Genomic DNA, 17,319 nt, shown 5'->3' with positions numbered 1-17,319 from the left:
TCTGTTTCTCTCTCCACAGATGCTGCCAGATCTGCTGAGTATTTCGAGCATTTTCTGTTTTATATAAATGATAGATGTTGGTTAAATTTTAGCTACATAATGCCCCTGTCAAATTTTCTGTTTTATTCCCTTCCCAACATTTTAATATGGGTATTCTCCCAATTACTTGGCACTTCTTAAACCTGGTTTGACAATGCATTGGAATTATACTCCAAGAGGTATTTTACTAAAGCAGTATGACATAGCTTCCTCAGGAGTTCTCAATCTACTGCATTCCAGAGGCAAATCAGAGTCTTTTACTTTGCCCTTCACAGTGACTTAAGAGTGAGAGTAAATTGTACCAAAGGCTGTACCAATCGGTGCCCTATAGAATATGTAGTTGCTTCAAAGTGTCTGTAACCAAGCATACTATTTTTATTGTATGTTAGTACTTTACCTGTTGTCTGGTTTCCAGTACAATTGTTTTTAAAAAAATAAAAGCCAAACTTGTAGCCAATTATATGTGAAATTAAAGCTCAATACACAACTATATGGAATAGCTAATTAGTTTGAAATATATTATCATAAAAATATTAACCCCTAGGATTAGTAATGAAGAGTATACTAGAATATCTGAAGGTTGATAATGTTATGGTGTGCTATAAGTCATTTCTGAAACCCAGGGGCATCTTAGCACGGATGCACAGGTAACTGCAGGCAGTAAGTGTTTTATTGTAACCTCTAGCTATTATCAATTCCTGTGTAAAAAGGAAAGCATTGTAGTCAACGTGCTTCTTGAATTGAGCTCTCTTACATTTTTGAGATAGATTTCACTTCTGATTGGGTTTCTCTAAGATTAAAAATGAATGGGTTACATTTCCATTACCAACATATTGTAATATATTATCTTTAATTGTAAGTCCTGTTTCAGTTTAAGATTTAACTGTCTGATGACATTGTCTATGCTAACAATTTTAGAAATGTTTGGGAGTTATGTTTCTGTTCAGAAAAAAAAAATCACATTGATAGCTCATTAAATTCTACTGTGCTTAGTATTTGTTCAGATGATCATTTTTATTTAAAAATTATGAGTGCATTAGGTGAATAGTTTTCTCATGTTTACGTGCTGTAGCTATATTGAAAATACAGCTGTTAATAAAATTACTGATTTTTTTTGCTTCAACTTGACAACCATTTCAACTGTTAAGTCTAGGAACAATGTCCTAAGTAAATTTCCATCTTATATCACAAAATATGCTAAAAGACCACTGGAATCTTCAGTTCTCACTAAACTATTTGAGCATTACCTATTTTGGGGAGTGGGGGTGGAGGAGTGGGGGGTGGAATGAGTGGCTGTAGGGATTTTTTGTGGTTGGTTGCACTATCTTATCAGATCTAATGGGCTTAATTCCAGTTTGGCTGCATACGCTGTGGGAACCAAATTGACTGCTGAACTTGGTTAAAAAAATACTTCAGCAAGAGATCCAACACAGAAGTTTCTTATGGAGGAAGAAAAAACTGAGCGATGTACATAAGGCAGGGCAGTAAATTAACAAATTGAAAGTAAACTGGTAGTCAGTTATTGCTTTCACAAAACTGATGCAGAATATCTGGAACCATAATATTATGGCATGCTAAAAGTCATTCCTAAAACCTAAGGCTATCAGCTCTGATATGTAGGTAAATGCAAACAATAATTGTTTTATTATAACATCTAGCTACTGTCAATTATTAAGCTGTTCCTGATCTAGAGAATTAGTGCTATACAGTATCAGTGCAAAATTCCACACAAAATTTGTTGCATTGCACTGCCAAACTGTAACATTATGATAACTCTAGGGCAGGCAGAGCTGCACATCTTCCTACAAATTATGTCTTTATTAGAGCACATTCAATCTCATTAGAACTTAAGCATGTAATCAAGTGATAGCATTTCTCTTGCAGCTGCTGGAGTGAGAAGATCATGTCAATTATGGATCTTCCAGTTCCGAAACCACACCAGGATTCGGGGTAGATGCGTTCAGTCAGGATCTGCAGTCTGACAAGAGCAATATGGGCAAATACTTTCCCAATGCTGCTAAGCAGGGAGATACCTTGATAGTTGTTGCAATTGCTGTGGTCACCCTTGTTCTTGTACAGTCACTACCTTTGCATCATGCATATCCTGGGGCACTGCCCCCTCCCTACAGCAGAGACAGAGAAATTCATGCGGTGCTGCATGAGCGCTGATTTCCCATGCGTGACAAGTTCGAGTGCTATTACATTCACACCTGGAGCTTTGACCATGACAAAATGAGGCAATAGTTTTGCTCAACTCCTCCACCCTGGGTTCAATATCCAACTCTGCCGTGACAGGCAGGCTCTCCTCAGTATCTAGAGCTTCTTTAGTGACAGTGTTCTTCCTAGAGTTCGACTCAGGGTAGTGTTCCATCTCTCCAACTATGTATTGCAGTCAGTGATGACCTCCCCTGCCTTTGTTTTGAATGTAGCTGATGGACTATTGTCTTTTTGATCCTTTCATATATGACCCCCACATTCTCTGTGTTGAAGGTCATCTGGATAGTCTGGCAAAGTTGTAACCTGTAGTCATTGGTACAATTCCTAGCAGTCTATTGGACTTCAAACTCTTAGCACATTCAGAATCTTTTCACTTGGATCTCTCTTGTAATTAATGAGCGTGAACCACTTGGCTTCAATGACAGATTCAATGACAATGATGCTAGCCTCGAACCAGAGGAGACCAAAATAAATTGCCTTCATCAATCTCACCAAGACATTTGACTATGTGAGCAGAGACAGCCTATTTAAGCTGCTGGAGAAAATTGGCTGCCTGCCAAAGCTGCTCAATGAGATCTCCTCTTTCCACGACAACACGATGGGTAAAGTCAGCAATGGCGGGGCAACATCGGGACTCTTTGAGATCTGCAGTGGAGTCAAACAGGGTTGTGTTCTGGCACTGACCCTCTGTGACATAATCTTCTTTTTGCTGCTGTCATATGCCTTCAGGTCATTTACAGAGGATGTCCCCTTACATACCAAAACTGATGAGAAGCTGTTCGACCTTACTTGCCTGAGATCGAAAACAAATGTGTGTCAAGTCTTCATCAGCGAATTGCTCTATGCTTACGATGCCTCACTAATGTTCCATACTAAGAAACACCTGCAGCGGAAAATGGACAGACTCTTTCACACCTGTAAAGAGTTTGGTTTGACCATCAGCATCAGGAAGACAAACGTCATGCTTCAGGATGTTGCCATACTGCCATCTATCAGCATTGACAATGTGGCGCTGAAGGTTATTCAGAGTTTCACATAGATTGATCAATCGCCAGCAATCGGTCATTTGATGCTGAAATCAACACACACATCACAAAACCGGAAGCTGCTATGTCTAAGCTGAGTATGAGAGTGTGAAACAACAGCAACCTGATTGAGTACACCAAGCTCAAGTCTACCAAGGCTGTGTTCTCAGCACAATTCTCCACAGTGGTGAGACCCGGACAACATATGCTAGGCAGCAGAAAAGGTTGAACACTTTCAACCTTTGCTGTCTCAGTCGTATCCTCTTGGCAGGACAGGGCTTGTTGTTGCTGTAATGGACACGTGCCACCTTATCATTCCATACGCTGTTCAATATACTTTAATCACACCAGTACTAACAGGTGCTCAAGGGTATGCCATCAGGAATAATGGCCCAGTGGGTTAACACACTGTCAATTTAATTCTGGGAGTTAGATTCGAATCCAGTTGAAATTGATGCATGAATGTCTCCTCTCCTTGCTGGCTGAAATTACTTATGTGATGAGCATTCGGCACTCTGAAGCCAATTCTTAGTGCTAGGGGTCCACAGTACAAGATTATCTATAATTTAGCACAAGTTAGCAATCTCACTTAGAAAGTTCTGTAAGAATGACTAGTCTAAGAGACTGAATTATTCACATAGTTTCAATATTAAGTTTTTTTTCCGAGGTTGGAATAAAGACACAATCTGGAAATTAAGTAGTATGAGTTTTACTCAGCATCTAGGTCTGTGCTGCATCTGATCTGGAATCATTTGATACTGCCATAAAGTTCCAAAGTTAGAAATGTGTTTCATTTTTTGACTTAATGAGCACATTCAGAAAATTAAAGTGTGAATAAAAAAGCGGTTGTAAAAGCATGAAACCTCCAGTGTACTGTGTACTGTGGTCTGGATATCTTTTCCTGCCTCATGCAATGAAACACCAGAATGCTCTCTGTACTCTTATCTACATGAGCATATTTTGTCAGTGCGTGCATAGACAAATGCATATACTTTTGAAAGGCTAATTATCTGCACAACCTTTTTTTTAAATAAAATTAATTTTGTCTTTGTTCTGCAGAGTCCTCCAAAACTGAGAGACCAGGCAAATGGCTTGTTTCAAGGCAGTGCCAATGTTTCGCTATAACCAGTCACCACACGTCCTATGAGGATGCTGAAAGTTAGCTTGCTCTCCAATTTTGTTTGGACATCTCCTCAAACTATCCAGTTGAGGCCAGGAACTCAGTATCTAAGTATTGGAAGAGTAATCAAACTGTTCTTATAATCAATAACTAATTCACAATAAAGCTGATCTCTTATTACCTGTAATACAAGTTACAACAGTGACAAAAAAAAACACCTATTATTAAAATGTATCCACATGGCATTTTCTGATATGAATTCTAGCTCACGAATTTTGAGATTTAAAATGGTTCTCTTAATCTAAATTATTTTAATCTAAAGCTTGAATTTTAAAAAGTAATGAGTATAGCAAACTTATAACAGGCCAGAACAGACTTGAACAAATCAATTAGTGATACATTTCATTTCTAAGAGTAAAAGCAATTGAATACCACCTAAGGAACTGACTCAATCATCCAAGCAAACTGAAAAACTCATACTGTCTATGTGTTCCATTTTTTGAAACGTTTATTCTAAAATCAGACCTTTAATGAGGATTTTCCAAGTTTACTAACTTAGGAAGGCAGAAAAAGTGAATGCTATTGCTACACTATTGTAATGGCGTAGTGTAAATTGTTTTTCTTGTGACCTTCTGGACAGCTTCAACGTGGTTCTCTTTTCATTGCTATCTTTAGTAAACGTTTCCAAAGCGCTCAAGAATACATTAGCTGTATCAGAATGCACTTGGACTACTCTTTCCTAAACAAAAATCAAGGATTCAAGAAATATGTTTTCGTGTAAATGGTGTCCCCTTTAAGGCCGAAGAAAAAAACAAAACTGCATTAACTATCTCGCAAGGTCCTTCAACATATATCTAAATTTAGTAACCGTGTTGCTTGCTCTCTTCACTAATGCTAGCAATGCACTAGGGAATGCTAAACACCAAACCTGATAACCCTTGGATGCCTTTCCTTTTGAGGGCAACACGTGAGGGCAGCCGATGGACAGAAAGGCGTGCAGAAGGGAGGAGGAAGGGCAGGTGCCAGATGGTGCCATTTAGGCCTGACATCGCCCTTTGTGAGCACGTGTCGCCAATTGCTCATCTGGGAGGCGCCACGTGCTGGTCCCACTTGTCAGTAAGCGGCAGCCGCGCGCAGCCGGAGGAGAGAGACCTGCTGAGTTTTTCCTGGTAATTCTGTTTTTATTTTGGAAACCTTCCCTTGTTCGGTCAGGAACGAGCGCGAGCGGAAGCGCGCTTGGGTGTGCGAAGGCGCGAGTGAGCGACCAAGCGCCGTGGCGAGTGCGCGCACACTGGGCTGTCACCTGCAGGATGGCGGGGAAGCTGGCCAGAAGCGCCGGGGGGCGGGAGGAGGTGTTTGCCTCAGATTGGGGGAAGCAGTCGCATTGTGAAAGGAAAGGGTGTGTGATGTTTGCACGAAATTCCCTATGCCAAACTTCACTCACGCGAAGAGGATAGCGAGGGATTATTCTATTAGCTCTATGTGAGTATATTTCTCGGATTTATTTTTAGTTACCAGATCTTTTCGAGTTGTGGCTCGACACGCGCAGTGTGACGATAGGCGAGGATAGACTTTAAAATGTCCTAACGAGCGGACACAGGACAAGATTGTGCACAAATCATTTTTAGGGAGATGTGATATTAGGCATGAAGTATTTTATGTAACATTGTTAATACAAACGGTACAGTCAGAAAGGTACTTGATGTATGTTTAAAGTATTAGAAACTATTAATATTTATAAAAAGTAGAGATGAACAATGTAACCTGAAACATGGATATTCTTGCAAAATATACAGAGGACACCAGGATTATGTGGCTAGGACATGTACAGGTAATACTGCCTTGTAAAGTTGAAGTGGAAGCAGTGTCTCCAAACCTGGATAACTCGTGATAGAACTACTAAAGAACTGGCACCCTGTTATTTACTTATTGTAGCGTACTCAACGCAATGTACGGATATGTTTGAAATAGTATTTATTTCTTTAAAAGTGTAATGTTGAGAATATAGAAAATTGCTATTGACATTATTTTTTTTATTTTAGCAAGGTTCAGCGAACATCTTCAAACCCTGCAATGTCTTTGTTTAACGGAAAATGTTGGGTTTTAGGTTTACCCACCATAAGCAGATAATTTTTGAAAGCCTGTTGACCCACTGCCCCCGTCAATGAGCGGTTAGTTGCCAAACCTTTCTAAGTATGGGAGAAGGAGATGGGGTTTGGTATATTGATATTATTATTGTGGAGCTGAATGAGTTACTGTTATGGATATTATGTATCTATGGGGATCACTCTTTGCATCCAGAGTATTAAATTACCTAGTTTCTGAATTAGCGTACCGATTTAACTATTTATTTAAAGTTGTATTAAATCTGAGTAGGGTTGCCAATTCTGGTCGGACATATTCCTAGGGGTTTCATCATACGTCCTAGCCTTTCCAACAATGGCCTTTTCCCCAATCACTAAAACGTTTAGAACTAAAGAAAGTGTTTAACGAAAATGAAAAAATAAGTTTCTATAATTTGTTTCCCCTGTTCTGCTGACAACAGTATCCAGGGCAGATTTAATCCCGGGAAACGCTAAAACAAACTGGGAGAGTTGGCAGACCTGTGAGTGTAAGGTATAACCGATGTTTGCAAGGATATGTTTGAATCAGTTTAGTTTTGTTGTCTGCTGGTTTAAGTGGCCAATTCTGAGGCGATCGCCTGTAATTTCCATTGACTGCGCTTCCGATTTTACTGCAAATATTAATTTACGATTTTACTGTTAATGTTGCCATAACTTATATAAAAGGGTTAAGTCAGTTGGCAAATCAATGATCGTTTGTTATGTATGTAACATAATCTTTTTATAAACCTAGGATTGCAATTGCCAGCCTACGGTATCGCTGCCTTAAATAAATGGTTGGATTCATGTCTCTATTGTATAACGTAATCCATCTCTCTCTCTTTCTGCTGTATATATGCATGAAATCAGGAAGTATGCGATTTTTATGTTCCCGTTATTTAATTTAGCTGTGGATCTGAATTGTTTGTGCCAATGAGCCCGTGTTTTGTCTGTGTCGATGGAAAATGTATTAGCAGATTGAGGAGACCAGTTAATTTAAACATGTGTTATGACCAAGAAAGAGTGAAAAGAAAGGGGTGGGAATGTTTTAGTATCTATATTTGACCAATTTGTTGAGCAACACCCTCATTATTGATACAATTGATTGTGCATGCAGTATATGGAAAGACCTTCAGAGGATCTTTTACAGCGTATATTTCAAATTAAAATCAAAATGTCTTGCAAAATAGTAAGTTTTAAAATGTATATTTAATAAAATAATTGCTTTTAACGTGAATGATATAATGACCCGAGCCGAAAAATGTACAAGAATGATTCTGTACAATATCTTATTCTACAAGAGACTCTATACTGTCATCAACCACTGTTACTCTTCTTGGACTTGAAGAAAAAGACCACCACGACAGTGCCCCCAATGCAATACCACATATTGCTCACAACCGGACACAACTCATCAGTTCTTTTCCTTCATAGTGTTTTCTCTAGCGTGTTTCCTGTTGTGTATTTTACTTGAGATACAGCAAAAGCAAGCACCTTTATTCATTGAGCACATAATGTAAGTTGTATCAAATCTTGCTCTTGGTAGACATGTTAAATCATACCAACCATGGAAAAAGATGAAAAGGAAAAAAAAAGAAAAACATTTACAAAATGAATGCCATGTACACATTATTCAACGAACATACGCAGTCATATCAAATTCAGTTTTTACAACTTTGTAGCAACCAATTCAGTTCTCTCTATTGGCTTGCCGTAGTGCAAACTGTAATGTTGCCAAGGCAGAATTCAAACAGGGTCTTAACACTTATCAGACTTGTGGTTTTCCTGTGCATTTTGCCTTAAACATTGTCCACAGACATAGTGCTTCTGTTAGCTTCGAAAGACAGTCCTTCTGTCCCTTAATGCCAATGCATAAAATTCAAGTTTAGAGTAGTTCAGACCACTTGATAATGTAAATGCTCCTGTTTATCTGAACCAAGAGTTAAATATTGTAGTCAAACGTTAATATCTGCTGTAAATACACGAATACAGTTTATATATCTGGCTGATGACCGAGTAATTCTCTGATCTGAGAAATGAAGTGTCAAGTCTATGTCAGAAAGCTTCTGAGCTCATTTTAAACACATGCAATGGCATTTTTCTATTATCGGATACGTCTTATACTTTTAAGCAATTCGTCAAAATTGGGATTGGAATTGCTCGCACATATTTAGATTTGGATGAATTTGTATGGGATGCTCTGACTTGCTAGAAATGTATACTGGCTCCTCTTGTTTGAAATGGAACAATGGGCTGGACCGTTGAATTGGTTTATGTGTTTTGGAATCTTGCTGTTCTCGTTCGGCCCGTGTTATTAGTTTTTTTGGGAGCAATACAAATACAATCTCTTCTTTGCCTATTGCACAGTACTGGGTGATGCAGAAAATCGTTGACACGACCGTATTTCGCACGTCCAGTTGGCGGGACGTATCATGTCTTTATGGTCGTTCTCAGGAGCAGCCACAACGATCCACTACCATTGCTGGGATTTTTCCATAGATGATTTGTTCTCTTCCGTTAAAATATAACATATTTATAGGGGACATCTTCGTGGGGGTGCAGCAGGGTCCAGCCGAACCCCTAGGATTGGCTTGCTGTACGAGGTGGGTATGTGGGAATTTTTGCAGGAACATGTACTCGCATTGCCCTGAGCAGTAATTGGCTTTGTATCTCTTGGGCGCTATTATCCAGTCCCAACCGAAAGCCTCAAAGTCTACAGTGAGGGGATAACGACAACAGCGAGATTCAGTTGAGTGTTCGTCACAGTCAAGACCAAGATTTCTTCTGGATCGCTTTGATGTTTCCGTCACCTTTACTTCGAGAAACGGTTGCTGTTGAGATAAATCGAAATGTTAAAGCAAACTCGTATTCTCCAACACTTGCACGCTACTTCCATCCTTTAAGAACTGTTTTCCCCTATAAATCAGAGGTGCTTTAGTATTCATTTACAGCATAAAATCCCGCACTAATAGAACTCTTCAGAAAGACTGAAGAATTCGGGAATGATGGGCAGAAATTTAACGCTCTCGCAGGAGATCCCATCAAAAGTTTCATCAATCGGGCAGTATGGGAGCAAATGCCTGGCCGCTATGCACTCACACCAACGTAATTTGTGCTTTAATACTGGTTGAGATGCGATTTTATGTATCTGTGGTTAACTATTATCCAAGGCTTAATGCAAAGTACATTGACTTTTGATAATATCGTCACATTTGATATCCCAATTTGGGAAACACTTATGGTTTCTACGGGTTCTGCTTAATCTGAATTTTGCAATCCAGGTCGCTAATTTTTAAATCTGTGGAACTGAATGATCTTTCCCTGCTTCTAAGAAATAAATATAGTGAGCATTATTATACATTTCTTCAAATATTCTACAGAAATGTTTGAAGGCTAAGAACGAAGAATAGAGCAAAGACATCTCTCCATTTGGACTTGATCGCTGGTTAAAGGGAACTGGGGATTTGCAAAAATATAATCGTCGTTTTCTAAAAATGTGAAATACGTAGAAAAGTATATTAGAATTAAACATGCTGGATATAATTTTCCAAATGAGAATAAGCGTTATTCGAAGTAGAATATTTACATTCTTTAATTAATGGATGGGCATTAGTAGCTTTTGGTTATAATTATGAGTTTCCATGTTCCTAAATTTTCTAGAGTAACCTGTATTTATCAAGTTTAATTCTGAAATGGTCATTTCATCTTCCTGTAGGAAGGAATTACCTCTATATGCCGTTATTTATTAATGATGGTAGAGTTCAAAAATACATTATCCACCATTCACATTACACCATCATCATTAGTGTATCAAGAAGATTAATGGGAAACTGACAAAAAAACTGATTTAAAAACTATTTTTAAAATGTGGCGGATACCATATTAGGAAAAGTCAATTCTATAAGAAAAATGTGATGTACGAAATTATGCCCTAACCTACTCTCAAAATGTTTTTTTTTAACAAAAACAGTTTGCAACCACATGAATTTAGGTGAAGACCACTTCTGACTGAGACATGCTCTTGGTCACCACGCCTAATTCTTAGTATTTTCATTATTTTGCTCTTTAGAAATCTCAATTTATCTTACAAGACAGATCCTTTGGCTACGAGGCACTAGCTATTAAATAAAGCAGTAGTCATCTTAAAGTTCAATTTTGCGCCCTAAATTGGAGAATTTCCTACCCAGATGATCTTACTAAACATCCCCATGTCCAATGGATGTCGCAATTTGTAATGTCATCAGAATCCCTTTTTCTGTGAAAGATTTATACAAGATTCCACCCATCTGGTAGAGCAGAAGACATAATGTAGGGCTATAAATGTGAATCTTTCAGATGTTTCCTCTAAATGTGTATTTTAATACTAATATCCTGTACGTTTTGCTGTCTGCTGTTGAAGAGGAGTAGGAGTGGGATTGGGATGGGGAGGAGGAGACTAAATTCCCACCAATTAACGCTAAATTTTATAAATTATACACACTTATTCTTTTAAAAACACTTATTGCCTTCAAGTTAACATTTTCCCCGAAGGTTCTCTTTTCGGCTATGCGATGCTGTTTTGCCATTTATTTTAGTTATTTTCTTTCCTGTGTGCGTTTTGCTGGCAGACTGTTCTGCGGTCAGAGTAAATTCTTGTGCCATTGCAGTGGAACAGTTAAAACCCAGCCCAAAATTGTGTTTGCAAACCGCAGTAAGAAAAGGGGGAAGTGAAATAATACATCAATGCTATATAACTGTATTTGTTGTAATAAATCAAACTAAACAGAATAAAGTACAATAAATCAGAACTATACAGGTTAAAAGTATATTTACTGTTCTTTTCAACTGTTAACCTCCAAACACCTAGTGTGAATGTTTAAAATAAGTACCAAATGGCACTAATAAAGCAATTTCTGTGGCGTAGATGGATTTAAAAACGCTATATCGTTAAAATCTTTAAGGTTTTGCTATGCCATTTATAAATTTTGAAAATAATGTTAATCAAATATATTCGGGCAGATTAAAATGTATTCGTGTTCAACCCTGCAAAATATGTACTCCAACTCCTGTGGTGTCCTGGTTTGTGTTATTTTCAAAGTATGAAATATTCCATGTTTGCAACAATGTGTACCTTTTTGTTGGGTGGGAAAGTATCATTTTCACAAACAGGAAATGGCGAAAAACTCATTTCGTTTTCATCACAATTCAGTTATTTCGAATTACTCTTTGGGGTATGCCCTGGATTTCATAAGGTTTAAAATGTAGATCACCGTGGAAGGTTGAATATTATTAAATATGATAATTATATCTTCTGTTGTCAATTACTATCTAAAGGATTGATGTGAGAGAAAGGATTGCTTTGCACATTAGCTTTCTTTAAAATATAAAACACTTTCTTAGGAGTTCCTTAGATAAAGTCACATACATCCTCTTCTAATTGTCAAGTCGTTTTGGGCCATTAGGATCAGAAAGGTATTACACTGCGTGTTTTTCCATATCTGTCACTTTTTAAACGTTGCAATAAATCATGATGCCAAATATGACTGTTCAATAAATGATTGATGACAGTATTCTAAGACAATTGCTTTATCTGATTTTATTTCACTAAATTTAACATTAAATCCCAATGTTTTAGGTATGATAAAAAAAATCTGGAAAACAGATAACCTGGAATGAAGTTTGGGAATGTCTAATAGCTTGCGACTTTGTGGGCCAAAGAAAGCCCATTACTCTTCCAGTATGAACGTGTACGGAAACATTTAGCATCAGGGCGCTTTGAGACGGCCTAAGTTCAGGAACTTTCAAAATACTTAAACAAAAATTAAGTTATTATTTCTTATAAAATAGGCATTGTTTTCATAATTTTCATTATATCGGCGTGCTGTTAAGTATTTTGTGGTCAAGTAATATGTGGCCTTTATTAATTGATATTGTAAGAGTCACTAACGTATTGTTGAGTTGGAGTGCCACTTACCAATCCTTCCTCCCCCACTCCCGGGGAGGTGACAGCCAGGTCGATGCCGTTGATATCAGACGCATTGATTTGGATTCCCCAGTTCGATTCAGGTTGCTTCAGCCAGTTCTGTAGTACGCGTTTGAAGTCTATACTTTGCCAATGGCCAGTGCCGGAGTTAATGTCGAATTTTAAAGAGCGAATCGGTGTATGATTCGTCCATTCTTGTCCCACAGGCTTTAGTCGCAGAATCTGCATGAAGACTGTTGTGGTTTGCTTCACTGGTCGCAGGTATATCCAGAGATGGGCTTTGACTACTTTATTGAACTGCATTTTGGGGCTGATCTTGAAGGAACAACATTTCGGTTTGTCATCGACTTGGACACTAGGTTCAGCTTGAACAAAGAGGTTTAAAAATATACGCACGTGAATGATGTTACTTCAATCCTTTCAAGCGTTAAAATAATATAAAATAAACTAAGCATTATTTCAAGCTCATATAGTAAATTGCACACACTTAAAATCAACATAGTATTTTGTGGTCATTTTGGAAGCAATTAAAGGAGTAAAGGCTAAATGTATATGCAGATTTAACAGGAAATCCTATTTAGAGGATGCGTCTGTTGGAAACAAGCAATTTTGACTTTAAAAAAAGCAGATGAATGAATGCATGAGCAGAAAATTATTGTCTGTTTATATTGTAAGATTTGTTCCTCATTTATACCTAGCCTGTGTTGAATAGCTAATTGGAATTACATTTTTCACTTGCAACATACTAGATATTAATTGTTGCTTAATGCAAGAGTACACAGCAAAATATAGACATTGATAATACATAGGTAATGTGTTAAACGTGCATTTGGCAATAGTTAATAAAACAAACACATATTAGAGAAGACCCGTTGACCCTTTTGCTCATCCTTCCTTTAATAGAAATAATTTGAGAGTGTTTCACTGTAAATTGGTCTCAATCTTATCTTTCTGACTGCATATTAATCCCCCATTTTTGCAGATGTAGCATTTAGTATCCAACGCGGGCTGACAGAGCACTTAGGCAGCTGCAGTTACCCGTCACATGCTTTGCAGTTAAAATGACCCTAATGACACACTAAGGTCATGACACCATTTGCTCGTAGCTATTAAGTTATTCCTCTACAATGAACACTAATATGCCTTTGGGACAATAGAATCTTTCTTCCCAACTATCTCAGCAAGAAGAAAACCAGTTAACTATATTGAAAAAAGATAAAGTATTGTTTTGGAAACAGTGATGGAAAGCTGCAGAGTCTTAAGTTGGAACATAAACTGCTCAAACGCGTAATTAAAACTCTTTCTGAAGGGCTCACGTAATCCTCATTAGTTACATTCATTTGTTTCACTGCAGTAGCTTGAGGAACCGTTTGCAAGGGCCTAACTCGGTTAAGGTTCATAGGGTCACCTAGAGTGAATAATAATTTCTCCTCAGCTAAATGGCTATCTAAAATATAATTTGATAGGACAAATTAAGTTTTGCATTGTCAGCTCTTAAAAATGGTGCTTTTATAGTCCTAGGTTATAAACATGGTTTCCTAAGTTTCAGGTGTACAGGAAATATAAACGGTTGCTAGTTAAGATCTCCCTGCTTAACTCCAACAGAGCGTGTTTGTGAGTTCTTCTGAATAGCTATAACGTGGACAAATAAAGATTCTTTTTTCCTTAAAGTTTACACTTCTCGTTAAGTGAGTTACGACCTTAGTATGTTGGTGCGTATTGTAAAGGAAAGGGAAGCCTTTTGAAACAGAATAGATGAAAAGATCACAATGAGGTCGCGATTTCCATGGCTAATAAAATCTTTGTCGAGCCGTTCGCTTTAAGTGCAACGCACATAATAACCGACAACCAGCGATATTAGTCTATCAATTGAGAGCAAAGGTGTAAACATTATGGCATCACACAAGATGAAATGTTGTATTACATCAGTCGTTATTTAGAGAGAAAAGTTAGTTTACTGCTGATATGTTACTTGTAGTTATACTGGCCTACTTACGCTCCGTGGCCATGGTGATGAGAGTTTCAGTTGTAGCATGATAATCGTCCTCTTCTAATAAGGCGTCATTATTGTCATCCCCTTGGATATCATATTGATCAAGTAGTTGCTGCAAAGGAGGAGCTTTCGGTAAAAGTTGGTTCACTGTATCCCGGCTAATATTGGGCGCTTCTTTGAGACGCAGTTTGCTCAGAATTTGCGATTTGATAGACTCCAGTCTCAAGGCTTTATTCTCCTTCCTCCACCTACAAGCTGAGCACTGGGACACGTTATAGTCACTATCTGGCCCTTTTTCTAGCGATTCCGCTTTAATATCTGTCAAATTCGTGTGAGCACCGTCTCTGCCACCTACTCGACCAAGTGCACCAAAGAGAGTCAGGTAAATGAGTACTTGTGATGTTTGCATGTTCCCAGGTCTTGAGGCGGATCCTCTTCTGCTTCCAGTTAAAAGTTTGTTAGAGGCTGGTGGGCTGGGATATGGCCAAGCACACTGGTAAATCTCATATATTCCAACACGGCTTTTTATACCACAACTTTGGCTTCACTATTGTGTCGTAAAAATCAACGATTGGCTGCTGTGCCAACAAAGAATCTAGCTGTCAGAAATGAGACCCTTCTCTGTCACTCACAGCCAACGCAGCGTCATTATTTTCAACTTCGCTCGTGTGTTTATATCGTCTGTTTATTCCAATGAACGTTAACCGAAACAATTCACACAAAGCGTACTGTGGCGATCCCCTGTTCTCGCATTCAGGAAGTTGTTTCGTTTCAGAACGCCAAATCTCACGATTCCCCGCTGCTAGGCGTAATATGCAGTCTTTGTTTCCAATTTTCTACAGCTTTCACTGAACATCTTTTCCCAATTGTGACCGATTCTCTCTCATACGCACTCTCACTCTCTCTCTCTCCGAGTAATTATGAAATGGTTCAGTCTTCCGAAAGTTCGACCTCATTCACTCGGTAACAATTCCTCCACGCTCTCGACAAGCAGCCGGGCATTCTCCAAGCGCTCCCTCAATTTTTGCCGTCATCTTTTTTCTTCAATATGCTAAAATCGACTCAAAACACAATAATACAAACACGACAACTATTAGCCATTTCTAAGCGCATGATTTGTTAATCGTCACTGACCGGTCTGGTTTGGCGCGCTTTAACGCAGTCGCACTGGAGTAGCGCTAAACCTCCAGATACTTTTTTCTTAAAGAAAAGTAGCTATTAGTTATTCCACACTTACAGCTCGTTAAAAAAAAATAGTTGTAATTGTCGCTTTTGCTTACAAAAATAATCACCGTATAATACATAAAATACAACTAATGTTGTAATGGACACTATGGCGTAACAACAAGCCCTGCAGAAGCTCAAGGGAAGTTCCTGTGATAAATTTATGTTTAGGCAAATCTTAAAGTATCATGAAATCTTACTACCTGTTATCTTTTAATCTGAAATGTAGACGAATGACAGCTAGTGTTGACATGCATTATTCCCACATACATTCAGCATGGAAATTATAACATGAGGAGTAGAAACAAATTCTCAGTAATGCTCCGTAATATTTATATATCAGTAAGAAAATCCTGCAAGAGTGGAGTCAACCATCTAGCGTTGTCAAATACTCATGCTGCTATAGTTTTAGTTGCGAACAAATAGGTAGGGACTATTAAGCGCCACAATATGCTGCATCGGCCTCCTCATCTGGTAATAAACTTACACCTCCATTAAAGTCTGAACACTACACAAAACGCCTCGATTATTATAACATTTTCAATTAAACAGGCAGTAAAATAGCCTGAAAATCTGACGTCCTCCTCTATCGTTCACAGCAGTGTCCTTCTTTACTGTCAACTTCGAAGGTTACTGCAAAAGTAACAATAAAGAATACATACTATAAAAGGCAGAAGTTTTAAGAAATCAAATAAAAAGACATGCCATTAAAAAAAACAAGATTGGTTAATACCATGTGTTTTTTTAAAAGGCTGTTTAATTGCAGGAATTGCACACACTTTGTACACTTTCGTGGTTTCAAACGTTTTGTTCATTTCCGCACGTAAATGCAATTAGTCCAAACTAGAGTGTGTAACAAACAAAGTTATTAATTTAATCAGATTTGTTGGCACTGCAGCGCCGAGTTTGTTGAAGAAATCCGAAAAGGGTGGATGCAATAGGAATACAGACGTATATTACTTTCTCACACAGAATTAAAAGAAAGTAGCATGGTTCGAAGGAATTAGCACACAATAATTGATGGTTATTTCTCCACAGGCTTCTTTTCCGCTGAAAAAAATACCACGTGCTCCAATGTAAGAATGGACGGAAAGATTACGTTGGTATTTGTTCTACCTCATTGAACGTATCTACGCAGATTACCGAAAAATTATTTAGAGTATAACCCAATATGCATATTCAGGCGTTTCTATAATCTTCCCTTTTTAAATGTTTTCGGGTTAAGACAACATTTCAGGTGTTAGTAAATCCAGGCAATAAATGATCTCTGATTCAGGAAGTATAAATTATACGTGTATCTAGGTATGTAACTGAAGGCAAGGCGAAAATCCGAAACTTGATGTATTTCTTATAATTATTCATCGTTCAGTTTTTCTTTTGCCTCATAGAATATGCGATGTAATATGACTAATGTTTAAAATTAGGGCGGAATGCGGGTCATACATTGTTATAGTCGCCCCCGGCTATTAGCGATGATTATTTTGCACATCATTTGATCTGAAAAAACACATTTTATTTCACAAATCGAAATGTATACGTCGTGCGGAATTATAGAACTAAGTGTGAGATTGGACCGTGGATAACATGTCCATCTGCTGGCACTCGGGCGAACTACATATTTATGACAAAAGCAAAAT

At 38.0% G+C, this 17,319-nt stretch overlaps 1 protein-coding gene across 1 annotated transcript; it reads right to left on the bottom strand.

Annotated features, from left to right (window-relative positions):
- Window positions 1-7,697: 7,697 nt before the first annotated feature.
- mstnb (myostatin b) lies at window positions 7,698-16,656 on the bottom strand. The gene is made up of 4 exons (XM_078551879.1): window positions 16,416-16,656; window positions 14,462-16,315; window positions 12,457-12,830; window positions 7,698-9,334 (listed from the first exon to the last, which is right to left on the bottom strand). The coding sequence occupies exons 2-4, from the start codon at window positions 14,865-14,867 to the stop codon at window positions 8,954-8,956; spliced, it is 1,161 nt and encodes a 386-aa protein (XP_078408005.1). The 5' UTR covers window positions 14,868-16,315; window positions 16,416-16,656; the 3' UTR covers window positions 7,698-8,953.
- Window positions 16,657-17,319: the final 663 nt, after the last annotated feature.

Source organism: Cetorhinus maximus, chromosome 11 (assembly GCF_964194155.1).
Source record: "Cetorhinus maximus chromosome 11, sCetMax3.hap1.1, whole genome shotgun sequence".
Lineage (NCBI taxonomy): Eukaryota > Metazoa > Chordata > Chondrichthyes > Lamniformes > Cetorhinidae > Cetorhinus > Cetorhinus maximus.
Note: the sequence above shows the minus strand (reverse complement) of the source record. Positions and strands in the feature narration are given on the sequence as shown.